The sequence below is a fragment of the Myotis nattereri genome (assembly GCF_964212035.1).
Source record: "Myotis nattereri genome assembly, chromosome: 1".
Lineage (NCBI taxonomy): Eukaryota > Metazoa > Chordata > Mammalia > Chiroptera > Vespertilionidae > Myotis > Myotis nattereri.
This window is the reverse complement of record NC_138075.1, coordinates 64,882,438-64,900,730: the sequence shown is the minus strand read 5'-3', so window position 1 is coordinate 64,900,730 and position 18,293 is coordinate 64,882,438. Positions and strand designations below refer to the sequence as shown.

The following is an 18,293-nucleotide window of genomic DNA, read 5'->3' as shown; positions in this document are numbered from 1 at the left end:
GACCTTTGGGAAGACACTTCAACTAACTGCAGCTATAAACACATTCCCAAAAGAATTTCAGACTCATTCTCATTTTGGCTGTAGGATAATTCTAAGATTGTATTCCTCTCTGGCACACAGTGACTTACATTCATATATATATATTTTTTAAAAACATTTTTATTGATTTCAGAGAGGAAGGGAGACATAAAAACATCAATGGGAGAGAATCACTGATAAGCTGCTTCCTGCACACCTCCTACTGGGGGGTCTAGCCTGCAACCCTGGGCATGTGCCCCGACCAGGAATTGAACTAGGGACCTTCTGTGATTGGAATGATACCCAACCAACTGAACCACTCTGGCCAGGGCTGCATTTGTATTTTTTTCCTAGGACTTTTTAAGGATTTATGAGCGACTTCCCAGAGGGACATTTAAAGGATATGAACAAACCTTGGCTGCCTTATTTTTTCATGCAATTGAGAAGTAGCCTTCCTGCTGGTTAAATGTCATTTCTGATAATTCCTAGAACTCCTCATGCTCTGCCATGTATATGGGAGTTACGTAGGAAGAGTTAAGTGGAAAAATCATGAATTTAACTTTAGCACAATGTCACTACACTGAAACTCAGCACTGTGGCCTCCTTAATATATGAGTTGGGCAAAGAAAAAGATACTGGTAGGGACTTGGGAGTCCCCATTTTATAGGTCAACTTTTGTTATATATACAGATATAATTAAGAAGGCAAGGACAACCATCTATGTATATTATTTGCTCAGAATAAACTGGGTGCCACTAAGAATATGCCTGTCTGTAGAGTCTGAGTTTGTTTCTGAGATCAAAGTGTGAAATATCGTTTGCCTGACAATTCTGACTTTATTCAGTATGAAGCTCAAAAAGTCTCATATGATTCTTTTATTGACATATACATAAATGGATTTAAAAAGTACATTCACCTAGAAAAATTGACTCGAGCCAAAAATGTAAATCAGATTTCAATAAGCTCAGATTTCCTGTAAGGTAGAAGTAATGCACTGTCCATTTACATGTCTATATTTCTGACCCAAGCTAAGGGGCTGGGAAAAAACTTGGAACAGTCCCAAGTAAATTTGGGAAACCAGAGCAATGATGAAAACGAAGATTTCTCAGAAATAATTTTAAGTGGGGATAATCCTACCTGGATAGTGCTTTTATGTGGGTTTCTCAGCATGAGTCCAAACCGCACAAAGCACCTTCCAAAACTGGGTTACCCAGTGTCACAAGTATGGCAGTAGGTCCAATAGGCTGGATACATAGCCCACGTAAATAATAGTGAAAGCAAAGGACCAGACACTGAGACTTGCCCTTGTGTCCCACAGCTGGAAGAATAAGTAGTTGATCTTTAAGTAGTTTTCCGCTTTTTGGCAGATGGCCGTTCAAATACATCTCGTACCCCAGCTGCCTTTTGTTTAAAGAACTTTGTGTTCTGGGCACTCTCCTGGCCCCATGCTGAATCAAAGGAGGTGGTGTCCTGGTCCACAAGGTGGGTATATTTGGTACGACCAGAGCGCCCAAAGTTCTTGACCTGAGGGAAGGATAGGTGATGAGTTATACTACCAAACATTATGTCCCAGCCCTCAGTATTACTTCTCTCTCATGTTAAAGTGCCCCGTACCTGCATGACTTTGGGAAGAATTGTTTTGTTGAAATGATCCTCCAGGGTAGGTGCGCTGAAATCTCTCTTGTATACTTCTTCATCCTCATCCTGCAGAAAAGAGTCTTATCAATCTTGTGGTTTTATTTCCCATACATTCAAACCACAAATTTATTAAACTATGATGAGGGGTACAAAGAAAGCCGGGGGATAAAACCTTTTCTTCAAGAGCTTACATCTCAGTATGACACGCCTTTTCCCCCTCATGCTGTCTTTTTTTCTTCCTAAGTGTAGCCATTTCCTGAAGGTTGGTTATATTCTCTCTGCACTCAACTATATTCATTCACTCATATGTCTAACTCTGTTACAAGCCTTTCAAATCTCTGATTCTGATTTTTTTTTGTAGATACAAAATAATTAGCCATTTACAAGCAATAAACATTAATATTTCAAGAAAAATAATTTATTTTTTTAAAATATATTTTATTGATTTTTTACAGAGAGGAAGGGAGAGAGATAGAAAGTCAGAAACATCGATGAGAGAGAAACATCGATCAGCCGCCTCCTGCACACTCCCCACTGAGGATGTGCCCGCAACCCAGGTACATGCCCTTGACCGGAATCGAACCTGGGACCTTTCAGTCCGCAGGCTGACGCTCTATCCACTGAGCCAAACCGGTTTCGGCAAGAAAAATAATTTTAAATATATTACAAAAACTGTACTAACAGTATAATATCACAAAAGTTGTAGGAAGTATTAAAAATCTGCAAATACCAGAATTCCACTATATTTTAAATATTTTTTTCCCCTCTGGCTCTATTTTTGTTCATCAGTTTATTGATTCTGAATTTTCTACTTCCCATTAGTTTGAATATTCTGTTGGGATTTCAAACTCTCTAAAGTGAAAATTATTTCCCCAAGCTTTCTAATTCAGCTTCTTCCTGATTTAACTTTTTCTGTAAATAGGACCAACATTCTCTCAATTACCTACATTCAAAATTTAAATCTGTTGTGCATGCCCTGGCCGGCTTGGCTCAGTGGATACAGCGTCAGCCTGCGGACTGAAGGGTCGCAGGTTCGATTCCAGCCAAGGGCACATGCCTGGGTTGCGGGCTCGTTCCCCAGTGGGGGGGTGTGTGGGAGGCAGCCAATCAATGGTTCTCTCTCATCATTGATGTTTCTATCTCTCCTTCTCCCTTCCTCTCTGAAGTCAATAAAGAAATATATTTTAAAAATAAATAAATCTGTTGTGCAGATTCAATCAGTTGCCACTTCTAAATTCTCATCCCCTGGGTTATCATAGTTTTTCCTTGCAGTCAATCTTACACACTGCCAGTGGATTAATGTTTCTAAAACAACTCTCTCATATCTTGGCCTTGCTTAAAAACTTTAAAATTTTCTATTTTATTAAACAACTCCTCTGTGTAGTAGTCAAGGCCAAATACTATACAGCCTTAATCGACCTCTCCTTGCCACTTTCCTTTTCCTTTACACTGCCTCTACTCTTGATCCCTTCACCTGGAATGTCTTCCTACTACCAAATATCAAAGTCTATACATTAAATGTCACCTCCTTTATATTATCCTTTTCAGTCTTCTACAAAATATAACATCTCCCTTTTCAGAAGTCTCACAGTACTTTTCATTTTCCTTATGTTATATATTTGCCCTACCTCCATTTTTAGAGCATTAAACAGTGCCCTTTTTGCAGTAAAAGCTCAAAAGGTTATCTACTTAACTATAGTAATAAAAGCACAATATGCTAATTAGACTGGGCATCCTTCCAGATGACCTTCCTGGACGAAGCTGGGGCTACTAGGGAAGACCGGGTCCCAGGTGCCAGAGGGAAGCCAGTGCCAGCAGCCGGGGGAAGGAAGGCCTACTCTTGCATGAATTTTGTGCATTGGGCCTCTAGTATAAAATAACTATAGAGAATAGTTTCAAATCAACATATTAGTAAGACTATAATGTTAAGATATAGATCATAAACATATGGTAAAGGAATTAAAATAGTAGCATCTTGGTTAAGGAAAGCTTCATGGAAGAGCTGAGTCCTTTAACTAAACACGCTTTTGGAGTATTCTTTTCCCTTCCGCTAGAGAAAGACCCAGTTTAAAGTAGGACAATTAAACAGTTTTTGTGAGATTTACTTTTCTCTTGTTTGAGCCTGAGTTCCTCATTTAAACTCAGAAGCTATTTCAACTTCACTCTCCTTAACATCTGAGGATGTGCATCAAAAGACTTTCATATAAACTTTATGTATCTTAGCCAGCCAGCAGTACACTTCTCTAAGAGGCTTGGATGTTGAAGCTGCTGAAATGCTTAAGCAAGATAACTTCATGACTCTGAAGCAGTATAAGGAGTGATTCACAATCTCTACCAACTTCAATTTAGAAAAACTACATAACTAAACATTTCCTGCTGAGCAGACAGACACACTCATTTTGGAGAGGAGTAAGGAACCCTACACTGAAGTTTACTTTTTTTTTAAACAATTTTACCAGTATCTGCAGTAACAGGCAGGAATTTAGCTGCAGTGGTGATATTTAGGGTCTGACATACAACATTTAAAAAAGCTAGTCTAAGTTTTTGATACAAACTCCTCACACACAAGGAAATAATTTAACAAAAGACATGCTATTGGAATAATAAATGTAATCAACGCTTCCATTTCCTTTCTGGATATCTTTGTATTAAGAAATTATCTCTAGCCTGGCTGGTGTGGTACAGTGGTTAAGAGCTCACCCAGGAACCAAGAGGTCGCTGGTTTAATTCCTGGTCAGGGCATATGCCTGGCTTGCGGGCTTGGTCCCCAGTGGGGAGCATGCAGGGGGCAGGTGATCAATGATGTTCCTCTCATATTTCTCTCTATCCCTCTCCATCTCTCTAAAAATAATTTTAAAAAATTATCTTTACTGCTAATCTGAATAATTTGGAATAAATCGCCTAATATAGGATTTACAGGTTGATATTTTGATCTTGGAAAGATGATGGCATTACACATACTGGTTAGATAATTAACCACTTTTTTTGTTAGTTAGGCTTAGTAACTTTCTGTCAGCTCAGAATGAAGTGAATTAAACTTTTGCCATGCAAATATGAGTTCATGTGAAGCTATTTACAGAACCTATTTTATGCATAACCAAAATGCAAAAGTCAGTTATGAATAATATCTAAGTGATTTTGGTACATAAATAGTCTAGCATCTATATAGATCACTCTCTATTTCAGTTCCTCAATTCTAACATCATTTCCTCCTCTTGGGAGCTGGGGCTAAAAGAAAGAACAGTTGCTGCAACTTCTAAAATCCTTTTGCCAATACTTTTCTCTATTGGGTTCATATTCTTCAGAGGCAAAAAAGCAAATGAGAAAGCTGACCAATGGCAAGTAGAAGTAACATTCCAGAACCAGTTTATTCTTGAGGGGAAAATAGATTTCAAAGCTTCTGAGTTTTTTCTAGTGCCCAACTTTCCCTTTTCCCTTCTTACCATGAAGAACGCACCCCGGTGATAATACTTCTGTAAGAACTTGTATTTGCCCTTAACAGCTTTGTTGGTAATAACTTTGCCATTTGCACGAAGCTCAGCTCGCCTCTCTTCCTCAGTCAGGTTTCGCATGCGTTCAATTTCTGCTTTCTCCTTCTCAAGCCTGTCCAGGGAACAACATTATTTATTAGTATCATTCCAGCTTCAGAAAGACCTAATTATCAGAGTATAGCATAGCATTGTTCACTTTTTTTTGTTGTTAATCCTCACTTGAGGATATTTTCCTGCACTGATTTTCAGAGAGAGTGAAAGTGGAAGGAAAGAGAAAGAGACAAAACATCGATGTGATAGAGACACATTGACTGGGTGCTTCCCCCATGGAATCGAAACCGCGACCCTTTGGTGCACGGGCCAACGCTCTAACCATGCACTGGCCAGGGCATTCAACTTCTTAAAAATTTTTTGTTATTCCTCACCCAAGGATATTTTTCCACTGATATTTAGAGAGAGTATAGGGCGGGTAAGAGACACAGAGAGAGACAGAGAAGCATCGATGTGAGAGAGACACATCAATTGGGTGCCTCCCATACACGCCCAGACTAGGACTGGGGATCGAGCCTGCAACTGAGGTATGTGCCCTTGACTCGAACCCGGGACACTTTAATCTGCAGGCCATACTCTCTAGGGCCATTCAGCTTTTTAAAAAGTTGATTTGAGAGAGGAAGGGAGGGAAAGAGAGAAACATCAGTCGCCTTCCATACACGCCCTGACTGGGATGGAACCCGAAATCTGGGTATGTGCCCTGACTGGGAATTGAATGCAAAACCCTTTGGTGCATGGGATGACACCTTGACCATCTGAGCCACACCAGCCAGGGCTATTCACCTTTTAAGATTCTAGTCATTGCCTGTTAGGACTCAAGAGTAGGGGTTCAATAAATAAAAAGGTCAGGTGGTCTTCATTATGCTTGCAAGATCAAATATTATAAAGTACCAAATGTTGATTCAAGCCTTTTTTTGTGGTTTAGACATACTCTTATTGCTTGACTTTACATTACTAAGTCCCCTTCCCTAAAAAGCCTCTTAGCTTAAAAAAAAAATAAAAATCAGAATTTAAAATAACTGTGTAACACAATATGTGCTTACATGTCACAAACTAAGGATTACCATCATTAATTAGATTGTAGTGACTTTTGGGGGTGGGGAGAGTCACAGATCCCCTTTCTCCAAAAAAATGCAAATATACACAAAATTTTGTATACAATTTTAAAGGGTACCTGGACTCCATGAAGCCCAAGATAAAAACCTTAGAAACTGCAGGCTGAGGGTAGAATCTTCTGTTGATGGTTTCCCACTGTAATCTGGGATTGCTCTTTCATTCCTAGTAATTTTCAGGTATGGGTATGCAGCCCAGAAATGATTCCGCTCTAACACAGTGAGTGTAGTAGATTACCTAAATGCCAATAATTTCTTCCCCTCACAGTATGCATGCCCCTTTGCAGAAATGATATGTGAGTCTCAAAAGATCTTGCCAACTTCCACCTTTGTTCTCTTGAAATATTGTTGCAAGACTGTTATGTAAGGAAGCCAGTCTAGTCTATTGAAGAAGGAGAAGTGAGGCATCCTAGCTGATAGTCCACACCAACTACCAGACATGGAGTGAAGCCATTCTGGGCTTTCTAGCCCAGTTAGTCCTTTAGCTGGATGCAACTACATAAGAGAGCCCAGATGAAACCAGCAGAAGTACTGTTTGGCCAACCCTCAAAATTGTGAGAAATAACAGATTGCTCTGAGTTATTTAACTTTGGATTGGGCTGTTATGCAACGATAGATAACTGATAACAGTGAATAACTTTTGTGCATCTACTAGGAAAGTCAAGGGAGTATTAGCTGGCACTCCATCATGGAGAAACACTGACAAAAATATTTCTTTTCCTTGCTTTTATTGTAACAGCCACATTCCAATTATGGAAACTTACCCATTTGCAGGGACCTTAAAGAAAGCTAGAATGGAACCCCAAGTAGGTATTGAGCCTCAGAACCATTCTAGGAACCTGTGTCATTAGCAGTATTAAATTCTAGGGTCATTACTCACGCTTCTCGATCTTCTCTGTCCCTCTTGATTCTCTTTAGTTCCCGAACTTTCCATGCCTCATATTCCTCCTCATCATTTTCATCGTCAGTATTCAGTGCATCCAGTGCAGCCAGGGATCGCTTGTTTTCCTCCAGCTCTTTCTTGGTCTCCTCTTCTACAATCTGGATAGGGAGAAAACGTCAACTGTCAGACTTCCTTATTCTTCTCAGACAAACCTAAGTACAATACTCCTTGCACTCAATCCTCACAGCCACTCCCAGTACCTTGAGTGTATACTTGCGCCTCTCCTCAGCCATGCGTTTAGCCTCCTGCTCCAGCTCCTTCTGTTTCAATGCTTCAGCCTCACGTTCTTGAACTGTTACTCGGTCCTTCCTGTGGTACAGAGGTCCTGTTAATTTCCCAAAGCTCTTAGAGTGAAGCTCTGTTCTTCTAAATCAAGTCCTGTCCAAATCAGACAAAGCCAAACAATTTCTGGCTCTATTATTTGCAAAGAGCAAAAAATGGGAGTCATGCCAAGTTTTCAGAGCATCAAAATTCCATTCATCTTTGAGAACTGCCTGAATAGCAAAGAACCTGCTAGACTGTAAGTAGTAGGATTTCTAGCCATTAGGAAAGGAATAGGAATTTTCTCTTTAAGCTTAGTTTTATGCTTAAAATAATATAAGCTCTTGGGCAGATATGTACCCAGGAGAGTACACAGAGTACATATCTGAGGAGGAGATGTGAAAACAAACTCATACTCCGCTAACACCAAGATATTCCTCAGCAAATACCGCACAGAGCTAGGGCACTGGGCAGAAGGCTGCCACGTAGTGCTTACATTTCAGAAGAGCATCAGATAGGAACAAGGCTTCTATCCTCAGACCTTGAGAGTAGAAGCTGTAGATTCAGGACTGGTTTGTGAGATACTTACTTTCGAATGAAGACAGGCTTAAGGCGAGGCTCCATCTCATCTTCACTGTCTGTGTACTCTTCATACTCGGACTCTGATTCTGACTCCTCCCCAGAACGCCCCTCATCTTCCACTTCCATGACTTCCATCTCTTCATTTTTTCTCTCCTGTGCCCTTTGACGCATCATGCCACGGCGCCGCTCTATTTCCTAGCAAGTCATATGTCCAAGTCAGTAAGTGAAATGGCCTGCGCTTTTTTTTTTTTTTTAAATATATTTTTATTGATTTCAGAAAGGAAGGGAGAGGAAGAGAGAGATAGAAAGATCAATGATGAGAGAGAATCATTGATTGGCTGCCTCCTGCACAACCCCAACTGGGGGTCAAGCCCGCAACCCAGGCATGTGCCCTTGACCGGAATTGAACCTGGGACCCTTTAGTCTGCAGGCCAACGCTCTATCCGCTGAGCCAAACCAGGTAGGGCATGGCCTGTGCTCTTAAATGGCTTTTTATTTTCCCCTCATCAAGCTCAACAAATTTTGATCTGAGTAAATGCAACTTATCACTACAGTATTTTTAATCCTATCCCCAACAGAGAATCCTGGATCAGAGTTCTGCCAAAAGCAGCAATCTTGTGCCTTCAGGGCCTCAACAAAGGAGCACAGGCCCCAACTCTTTCTTGTACCCAGAAAGAACTTCCCATTTTACTTTACTATACCTCATCATCAATTTCTTCCTCTTCTTCCTCACTGCTATCTTCTCGTTCCATGCGCCAAGCATCTTCTACTTCTGAGTCACTTTCTCCTACCACTTCAGGTTCCACTATCTTCCGATGTCGAGCCAATCTGAAAAACAGTATCTCCAAGCGTGACATCAATGCTATAAGAACATAGGGGCTCAACCACTTTTCTTTAGTCACAGAGTACTTGGACATTGTTTGCTTTTATTACTACTGAAGTCTTGAGATGGGCAAACTGAAGTCTAAAGAAACTAAAGTGTCAGAGTGAAGAGTCAAGTTGGACCTAAAAATTAAATGTATGAGGCATTCTGGGGCACTGCAACAAACTTATATAGGTACACACACACACACACACACACACTCCCCTTTTTTCTCCCACTGATCCCTATAGCCAGCCCCAACACCCACCCCCACCACCCTACTGTCTGTTGGGATATATTTTAAAGCTCAAGGTAGTTCACAGTTTCAACATGAAATCTAATTGTTTCCTTTCAATGACATCTTTGTGAAAATAGGATTTTGGTCACTACTGTGACAAAAAGCAAGTACCACATGAAAATCAATATGGAGCAGGAAATGAGAGTGACAGTGCCAAGCTGATTCCAAGGTTTGAGAGGTTGCCAGTCCAAGGAGCATAAATCCTACTAGTAACTGTGGTTCTGTAAAATGAAGTAAAAATGTTTTTTCTTTTATGTGTATTATATTTTTCAAATGGCTAAGTTGTTAAGACAACAGTATACATTAAATTTCTGGATCTAAATACTTAATAAAATAAACAGAACTACTTGGGCGTAGGGGTTCTGTGGAAAAACTCCTGAGGCAATATGAGCTGTGAAAGCTCAGGACCTCTGACCTACTCTGTAAGGTAATGTCTCAGTCAACATACAACATACAAAAGCCCTGTTGGGAGGCTCCTTTCCTACATGAGACCATTCATTAGATCATTTTTCTTTTTTCTTTTTTTTCCAGATCATTTTTCTTACTTCAATGTTATTTCCTCTCATTAGCCTTTAAAATAAGTGGATAAAATCAATGTCTCAACATTTTTATAAAACATTTTTGTGTTAAAAAAGATGTTTGTTTGTTTTTTTTAACACAAAAGGATGTGTTTTTTCTCACCTCAATAAACCAACCATGCCCTAACCGGTTTGGCTCAGTGGATAGAGTAACAGCCTGTGGACTGAATGGTCCCAGGTTCGATTCTGGTCAAGGGCATGTACCTTGGTTGGGGGAACATCCCCAGTTGGGGGTGTGCAGGAGGCAGCCGGTTAATGTTTCTCTCTCATTGATGTTTCTAACTCTCTATCCCTCTCCCTTCCAATCTGTAAAAAATAAAACAAAAAACAAAAAACCTAACAAATGTTCTGTGTTTTCTATTTCCTTAATGCAGCGGTTCTCAACCTGTGGGTTGTGACCCCTTTGGGGGTTGAACAACCCTTTCACAGGGGTCGCCTAAGACCATCAGAAAACACATATATAATTACATATTGTTTTTGTGATTAATCACTATGCTTTAATTATGTTCAATTTGTAACAATGAAAATACATTCTGCATATCAGATATTTATGATTCATAACAGTAGCAAAATTACAGTTATGAAGTAGCAACGAAAATAATTTTATGGTTGTGGGTCACCACAACATGAGGAACTGTATTAAAGGGTCGCAGCATTAGGAAGGTTGAGAACCACTTCCTTAATGAGTTAATTTGGGCCTTTGGAACAGAGGTAACCTGCTGTTTACTGGCTGCCACTCAATGGTTGTATATCTTTGATCATGTTATTTTCCTAAACCCTTTGTGCCTCAGTTTCCTCACTTGTAAAATGAGTATAATAATAAGGTAATTGTGTGGATTATAAGAATTAGTAAATGTAATGTACTTGGAACAGTTTCTGGTACTTGGAAGAGTTCCTGGCACACAGTAAATACTATTCAAGTATAAGTATAATTACTGTTGTTCTTATTAACTTGTTGGGGTTCAGGTCCAGTGAAACATAACCCTAGTTGTTACCTCTCTTCCACATCTTCACTAATACGGTTCTGCAAACGCCGTAGTCGGGGGTCGCTAGATGAATCCTCCTCCTGTTCCTCAGGCTCTGCTTCTTGTTCTTTGGCTTTCTTAATGAACTGAAATTCTTCATCCTCCTCATCTGAGGACTCCATAGGGGCATAGTCTGGCCTCTTTCCCGACACATAACGTTTCACCTTCACTTTCTCCATCGAAATCTCACCTGGGTGAGAAAGAGAACTTATGTTTCAGTAGCCTCTCTCCCAATGTCCTTCAACCATTGGCCTTTGCAGGTAGAGCCCCTATGTTACTTGGAAGTAAGAGTTTAGGAAGGAGAAGAAGAGAGCCACTACCCAACCATCTATTCATCTGCTGGTTTTTTCCTGCAGAAGCCAAGTCATGGGAAGGCCTTCTTGTGATTACCAACACTAATGATGCCAGGCCTAGCTTGGGTACAATGAAGAAGAGGAAGGTGAGCAGTGAAACAATTGATGAAAATCCCTCCAAGCTGGCAGACTATGGCCATCACAAATGGATGCTATTCCACCTCAACTATACCTTTATATAATTATTTGTAACAGTGCCCAACACACAATAAAGGTGGTTTAAGTGGGAACATAAAATGCTGCTCATTTCTTTAGTTCTGCTGGAATTTTCCATGACAGTCTTCATGATATATCCTCACATAACTAAATTTTCTAATGTTATCTATTTCTACCTTCTTTTCACTTATAAGCTACTAAGCCTGCAGATTATCTCTTTTACCAATATTAACAATTCTAGTAAACAGAAAGTGAGTGAAAACTAACCAACATAGTTTATAAGATGAAAATAACCTTGGCAGCCAAACTGGACAGTTCAAAAAGGATTCATTTATGATCATAGATACTAAAATATTAAATAATATAATAGCAAATGTATTCCAGCAATTTTTGTAAAAAGCAACAAAACAATATCTAAGCCTTCGTGACCTAAAAGGATTCAGCCTAGGACTACAAGGATGACTTAACCTTAGAAAATTAATAGGGAAAAAGTACTGTACAATTTAAAGTTTATATATTTAATTTTAATATATAATTTCCTATTACTTTTTGATAATCCTCATCTGAGGATATTTTTTCCATTACTTTTCAGAGATAGTGAAAGGAAGGGAGGGAAGAGGGGGGATAAAGAGAGAGAGAAAAAGGGAGAGGGAGAGAGGGAGGGAAGGAGAGAGGGAGAGGGAGAGAGAGAGAGAAGGAGAGAGGGAGAGAGAGAGAGAGAGAGAAACATTGATGAGAGAGAAACACATCCACTGGTTGCCTCCCTGGGGTTGGGGAATGAACCCACAACCCAGGTACCTGCCTTTGACTGGGACTCAAACCTGAGACCCTTTGGTGCATGGCTGATGCTCTAACCATTAAGCCCACTGGCCAGGGCTAAAGTTTATGTATTTAAAGAGTCAAAATCTTAACAATAGATACAGCAAACATTATACTTAATAAAATAATAAAACATTGAAGCATTCTTTTAAAAAACAGTGGGCATTCCTATGTTGTCAATATCACTCCTTCTAGACTGGTCGGCATGGCTCAGTGTTGAGCACTGATCTAGGACCACCAGGAGGTCACAGTTCAATTCCCTGTCAGGGTACATACCTGGGTTGTGGGCTCGATCTCCCGTGTAGGGTGTGCAGGAGGCAGCTGATCAATGATTCTCTCTCATCACTGATATTTCTCTCTCTCTCTCTCCCTCTCCCTTCCATTCTGAAATAAAAAATATATATTTAAAAAATTAAGAAAAAAACCACCCTTTCCATTTAATGTTTTATTATGACCTTAATCAGGGCAATAAGAAAAAGAGATAAAAGGTAAGGATTGAAAAGAAAGAACTGCTAAAATTTGCAGATTATATGATCATCTACATAGAAAAAAACAAGACAATCAACAAACTAAAAAATAATTCAGGAAGAATGCTGGATAAAAATAAGTGTGCCTATACATTAACTATATGTAATTAGAAAAGACAGTTTAAAAATAGCATTTATGCCCTGGCTGGGTGGAGTAGTTTGTTGGAACGTCATCCTGTACACCAAAAGGTTGGGGTTTGATCCCTCTTCTGAGCCTGTACAGGAGGCAACTGATCAATGTGTCTCACACTGACCTCTCCCCCCGTCTCTCAAATCAATTAAAAAAATCTCCTTGGGTGAGGATTAAAAAAAATAATTAAGTACCATTTATGATCTGGCTGGGTAGGCTCAGTTAGTTAGAGCATTGTCCTGATATACTAAGGTTGTAGGTCCAAGCTCCGGTCAGGGCACGTACAAGAATCAACATGAATGTATAAGTAAGTGGAACAACAAATTGATGTTTTTCTCCCTCTCTCCCCACCTTCCTCTCTCAAATCAATAAAAAACAGTACCATTTATAATAGCAACAAAGCTATAAAATTGTAATGCAATTCCATTAAAAGTTGTTCCCCAGGCAGATTCTAAAATTATGTGCAAGAATAGGAGTCAAGATAATTCTGAAGAACAAGGTGAGGCCAAAGACCTTCACAGATGCCTCACCAAGAAGATGGCAAATAAGCATATAAAAAGATGCTCCACAATACATCATCAGAGAAATATAAATTAAAACAATTAGCTACTATTATACACTTATTAGAATGGCCAAAATCCAGAGCTCTGACAACGTTACCTAACTGGCAAGGATGTGAAACAACAGGAACTCTCACTCATTGCTGGTGGGAATGCAAAATGCTACTTTGGAAGATAGTTTGATAGTTTCTTATAAAACTAGGCATACATTTACCATAAAATCCAGCAGTTGCATTCCTTGGTATGTACCCGAGTTGAAAATTATGTCCACACAAAAACCTACACACTGCCAGAACCGGTTTAGCTCAGTGGATAGAGCTTTGGCCTGCGGACTCAAGGGTCCCGGGTTCGATTCCGGTCAAGGGCATGCACCTTGGTTGCGGGCACATCCCCAGTGGGGGGCGTGCAGGAGGCAGCTGATCCATGTTTCTCTCTCATGGATGTTTCTGGCTCTCTATCCCTCTCCCTTCCTCTCTGTAAGAAATCAATAAAATATATTAAACAAAACAAAACAAAACAAAACAAAAAACAAAAAAAACCCTACACATTGACATTTATTGCAACTTTGTTCAAAAAGGCTAAAACTCGGAAGCAACCAAGATGTCCTTTCCTAGGTGAAAGGATAAACTATGGTACATCCAGACAATGGAATATTATTTAGCACTTAAAAAGAGCTATCAAACAATGAAAAGACATGGAAGAAACTTAAATGCATATTACTAAGTGGAAAAAGCCAATCTGAAAAGGTTACCTATATATATAAAAGGCTAATATGCAAAGTGTCTCCTCGGGAGTTCAATCAGAGACCAGGAGTTCGATTGCTCGCTATGACGTGTGCTGACCACCAGCGAGGTGGCACAGAATGAAGGAAGGCCCTGGCCAACAGCTAGAAGGCCCCGATTGGCCCTGATTGCCAGCCAGGCCTAGGGACCCTATCCGTGCATGAATTTCGTGCACTGGGCCTCTAGTATACTATAAGATTCCAAATATGTAACATTCTGGAAAAGGCAAAATTATGAAGACTGTAAAAAGATCAGGGGTTGAGTGTGGAGGAGGGATGAATAGGCAGAACACAGAGGATTTTTTGGGCAGTGAAAATACTGTGTATAACACCACAGCAATGGCTATGTCATTATACACTTGTCCAAACCCATTGCATGTACAACACCAAGAGTGAATCTTTTTTTAAAAAAAATATTTTTATTGATTTCAGAGAGGAAGAGATAGAAACATCAATGATGAGAGAGAATCGCTGATTGGCTGCCTCCTGCACACCCCCTACTGGGGATCGAGCCCACAACCTGGGCATGTGCCCTTGACCGGAATCGAACCTGGGACCTTTCAGTCCTGCAGGCTAATGCTCTATCCACTGAGTCAAACCAGATAGGGCAAGAGTGAATCTTAATGTAAATTATGGACTTTGGGTGATTATGACATATCAGTGTTAAGTTCATCAATTGTAACAAATGTGTTATTCTGGTGAGAGAGGCTATGCATGTGTTGGGGAAGGTGGTATAAGGAAACTGTATCTTTCCCTCAATTTTGCTGTGAACATAAAATGGCTCTAAAAAAATAAAGTCTTAACTAAAAATGGAAGAATAGCCCAGCTGGCATGGCTCAGTAGTTGAGCATCGACCTATGAACCAAGAGGTCACAGTATAATTCCTGGTCAGGGCATATGCCATCCCCAGAAGGGGGTGTGCAGGAGGCAGCCAATCAATGATTCTCTCTCATCATTGATGTTTCTATCTCTCTCTCCCTCTTCCTTCCTCTCTGAAATCAATAAAAAAAAATTTTTTAAAAAGAAAGTAAGGTGGGGGTGGGAAAGGTTTTTATATAGATTGCAAGGCACATTCAAATTTGTAGTAATTAAAACAATATGTCAGCCTCGCTGGTGTGGCTCGATGGTTGAAAATCGACCTATGAACCAGGAGGTCAGGGTTCGATTCCCGGTCAGGGCACATGCCCAGGTCACAGGCTCGATCCCCAGTGTGGGGTGTGCAGGAGGCAGCTGATCAATGATTCTCTCTCATCACTGATGTTTCTATCTCACTCTCCCTCTCTGAAATCAATAAGAAATATATTTAAAACAAAAATCACACCAAAAAATATGTCATTGACTTAGGAGGTACATAGGGACCAATGGAACAGAAAAGAGGGTTGACAAACTTATATGAGAACTTGGTATATTATAGATGTGACATTACAAAGCAATGGGGCCCTGGCCCGTGTGGCTCAGTTGGTTGGAGTGTTGTCCTCTGCATTGAAGGGTAATGAGTTCAATTCCCAGTCAGGGCATATATCTGGGTTTTGGATTTAGTCCCTGGTTGATGTTTCTCTCTCACATTGATATCTCTCTTTCTCCCTCTGCCACCCCTCTCCCCCCTCACCAAAAAAATCAATGAAAGCACATCTTCAGGTGAAAATTTAAAAACAACATTGGATTGGGTAGTCACACAATGGACTAGTAGGGACTACTGGCTGTCAGATAAACAGTAAAATTAGATCTCTGACACGCACACACAAAATATTCCGGATGGATTAAAGATCTAAGTGTGAAAAACCTATCTTAAATATATACATCCCTATTGGACTGTAGGCTCCTTAACTTAGAGTCTGTATTGGAAAATTGTGTATTCAATCCGATTTATAATATGCCAACACTAAGGTGACAGAAAATCTGCCCAGCCAGGGTGGCTCAGCGGTTGAGCATCAACCCATGAACCAAGAGGTCACCAGCTGATTCCCAGTCAGGGCACATGCCCAGGTTAAAGGCTCAATCCCCAGAAGAAGGTGTGCAGGAGGCAGCTGATCGATATTTCTCTCTCATTGATATTTCTCTCTCTCTATCTCTCCTGTCCCCTCTCTCTAAAACCAAAAATAACTTATTAAAAAAAAGATGATAGAAAATCTTTGTAATTTTAATATCTATGATCTCAGGGTAGGAAAGGATTTCTTAATATACAAAACAGAACAAACCATAAAAGATAAAATTGATAAATCTGATAACACTAAAATTAAAAACACCTGTGTAACAGAAGACTAAAGTTAAAAGACAAGCCAAAAACCAAAACAAAACATGGGAAAATACTATTTGAGAAGTATAAAAACAAACCAAGTAGAAAATGAGTAAATGACAGAAATAGGTAATTCATAGAAGAAAAAAATCTAGAGCCGAAAAATGTATGAACAAGATGTCTACTCTCACTAGTAATCAGGGAAATGCAAATTAAATAAGATATTTCACACATTAGATAGAGCAAAAATTTAAAACTCTGATAAAATCAAATGTGTGAGGATGAACTCCTCATGCTCTTACAACCCACTGTGGAGAACAGAACAAGTGGTAATAGGCAGGTAAGTTGATGATGAACTTGTAGGAGTCTACCCTAGAAAATTCTTACACAGGTGCACCACAGAGATATGTTTAAGAGTGACAACTAAAGCACTGTTTATAATAGGAGAAAAAAACAACACAACAGTCTCTCAGTAGGACACAAACTGTGTGAGTATACAATGGAATTCATAAACGGTTAAAAATGAATGGATTAGATCTATATGTATCCAAAAGATACTTCTCAAAAGCCATGTTTAGTTAAAAAAAGGCAAGTTACACACAGATAGGCAGAGTATATTTAATAAATACAAAATAACTCTTTTCTAAATTCCTTATTGAAAAAATTCTCTTTATTCTGGCTCCCCAAAATAGATAACATGTTCCTTCTGCCATCTGCACTCATTAGAATCCTACCCATCCTTCAATGGCCAAATGAAATGCCATTTTCTTTGATTACCCCAATCTGAAGAAATGATTCCTTCTCTGCTCTCACAGGGCTTGGTATCACCTATGTGACAGGTATTACAGGTCTGAAAGACCTTTTTTTTTTTGAATGTCCCAAATCTTCTAGACTATGAGTTCCTTAAGATTAGGGGCACTATCTTACACAAATTTGTATTCATTTTTAATTTTTATTGATTGGTTGATTTTATTAAAATTTTTTAAAAAGTTTATTGATTTGAGAGAGAGAGAGAGAGAGAGAGAGAGAGAGAGAGGGGGGGGGAGAAAGAGGTGGGGAGAGAGACAGAGAAAATCAGAGAGAGAAAGACAGAGACAGAGCTAGACATTGCTTTGTTGTTCCACTTACATGTGCCCTAACCGGGATCGAACCCGTAACCATGGCGCATCTAACCAACGGAGCTACCCGGCCAGGGCTACAACTTTGTATTCAATTTAATAAATACAGTCATTGCGTTGGTGTAAAGTTTAAAAAGTTTAATAAGACATGGTTCCTGCCTCAAGGAGATGCCGAGTTTATGATGCAGGAGTGGGAAACAGACACATAAATCATCATGATGAGTTATAAAAGCACTGTAGGGTGTTATGGATAGCGAAAGAGGGAGTATATCCCGCATAACGCCTTGAAAACAGCAGGCATGCACTTTGTATTAATCTAAGAAATTGGTGGAGACCAAGGAAAGAGGGGTGCTGGTCGCAATTAAGGGCAGTCGACATAGAGAAACAAGAAGATGGAAGTCTACACCCCTAGGCAACGCGACGGGGTACAAGTCTGATGGGGGAAAGTCGGAGAAATCGGGGGGCAGGTCTTCAGGGTCTGAGGGGTGTGGAGGGCGCCGGGGAAGGAAGGGGCAGCTCCGATGGGAACGGCCCAGCACAGTACCTTTCTCATTGCGGACCGGGACGGCCCCGGCCGTGGACTGAATGGGCGGCTGTTTCATGAGTGCGCTGGGGACCGACATGTTCATGGCAGCGGCGGGACTCCGGGCACTTCCCTGATTCCAAGTAGTGAACAGCTATCAACCGCAAGACAGGAAAACCCTCTCCAACTACAGGCCCTGGACGTTGCAGCGCGACTGAAGGAAACACCACG

General features: G+C 40.1%; 1 protein-coding gene across 1 annotated transcript; it reads right to left on the bottom strand.

Moving 5' to 3' along the window:
* Window positions 1–139: 139 nt before the first annotated feature.
* MFAP1 (microfibril associated protein 1) lies at window positions 140–18,278 on the bottom strand. The gene is made up of 9 exons (XM_081112499.1): window positions 18,084–18,278; window positions 10,830–11,049; window positions 8,798–8,924; window positions 8,104–8,291; window positions 7,454–7,562; window positions 7,191–7,351; window positions 5,100–5,259; window positions 1,633–1,722; window positions 140–1,542 (listed from the first exon to the last, which is right to left on the bottom strand). The coding sequence occupies exons 1-9, from the start codon at window positions 18,166–18,168 to the stop codon at window positions 1,360–1,362; spliced, it is 1,323 nt and encodes a 440-aa protein (XP_080968625.1). The 5' UTR covers window positions 18,169–18,278; the 3' UTR covers window positions 140–1,359.
* Window positions 18,279–18,293: the final 15 nt, after the last annotated feature.

Bases quoted from the DNA above. Each gene is read 5' to 3' on its own strand.
- MFAP1 (XM_081112499.1), bottom strand. From the start codon at position 18,168: ATGAACATGTCGGTCCCCAGCGCACTCATGAAACAGCCGCCCATTCAG. The intron at 1,723-5,099 runs GTAAGAAGGGAA...TCTTTTCTGCAG, and splicing joins ACCGGGGTGCGTTCTTCATG to GATGAGGATGAAGAAGTATA. The intron at 1,543-1,632 runs GTACGGGGCACT...TCCTTCCCTCAG, and splicing joins TTCTTCCCAAAGTCATGCAG to GTCAAGAACTTTGGGCGCTC.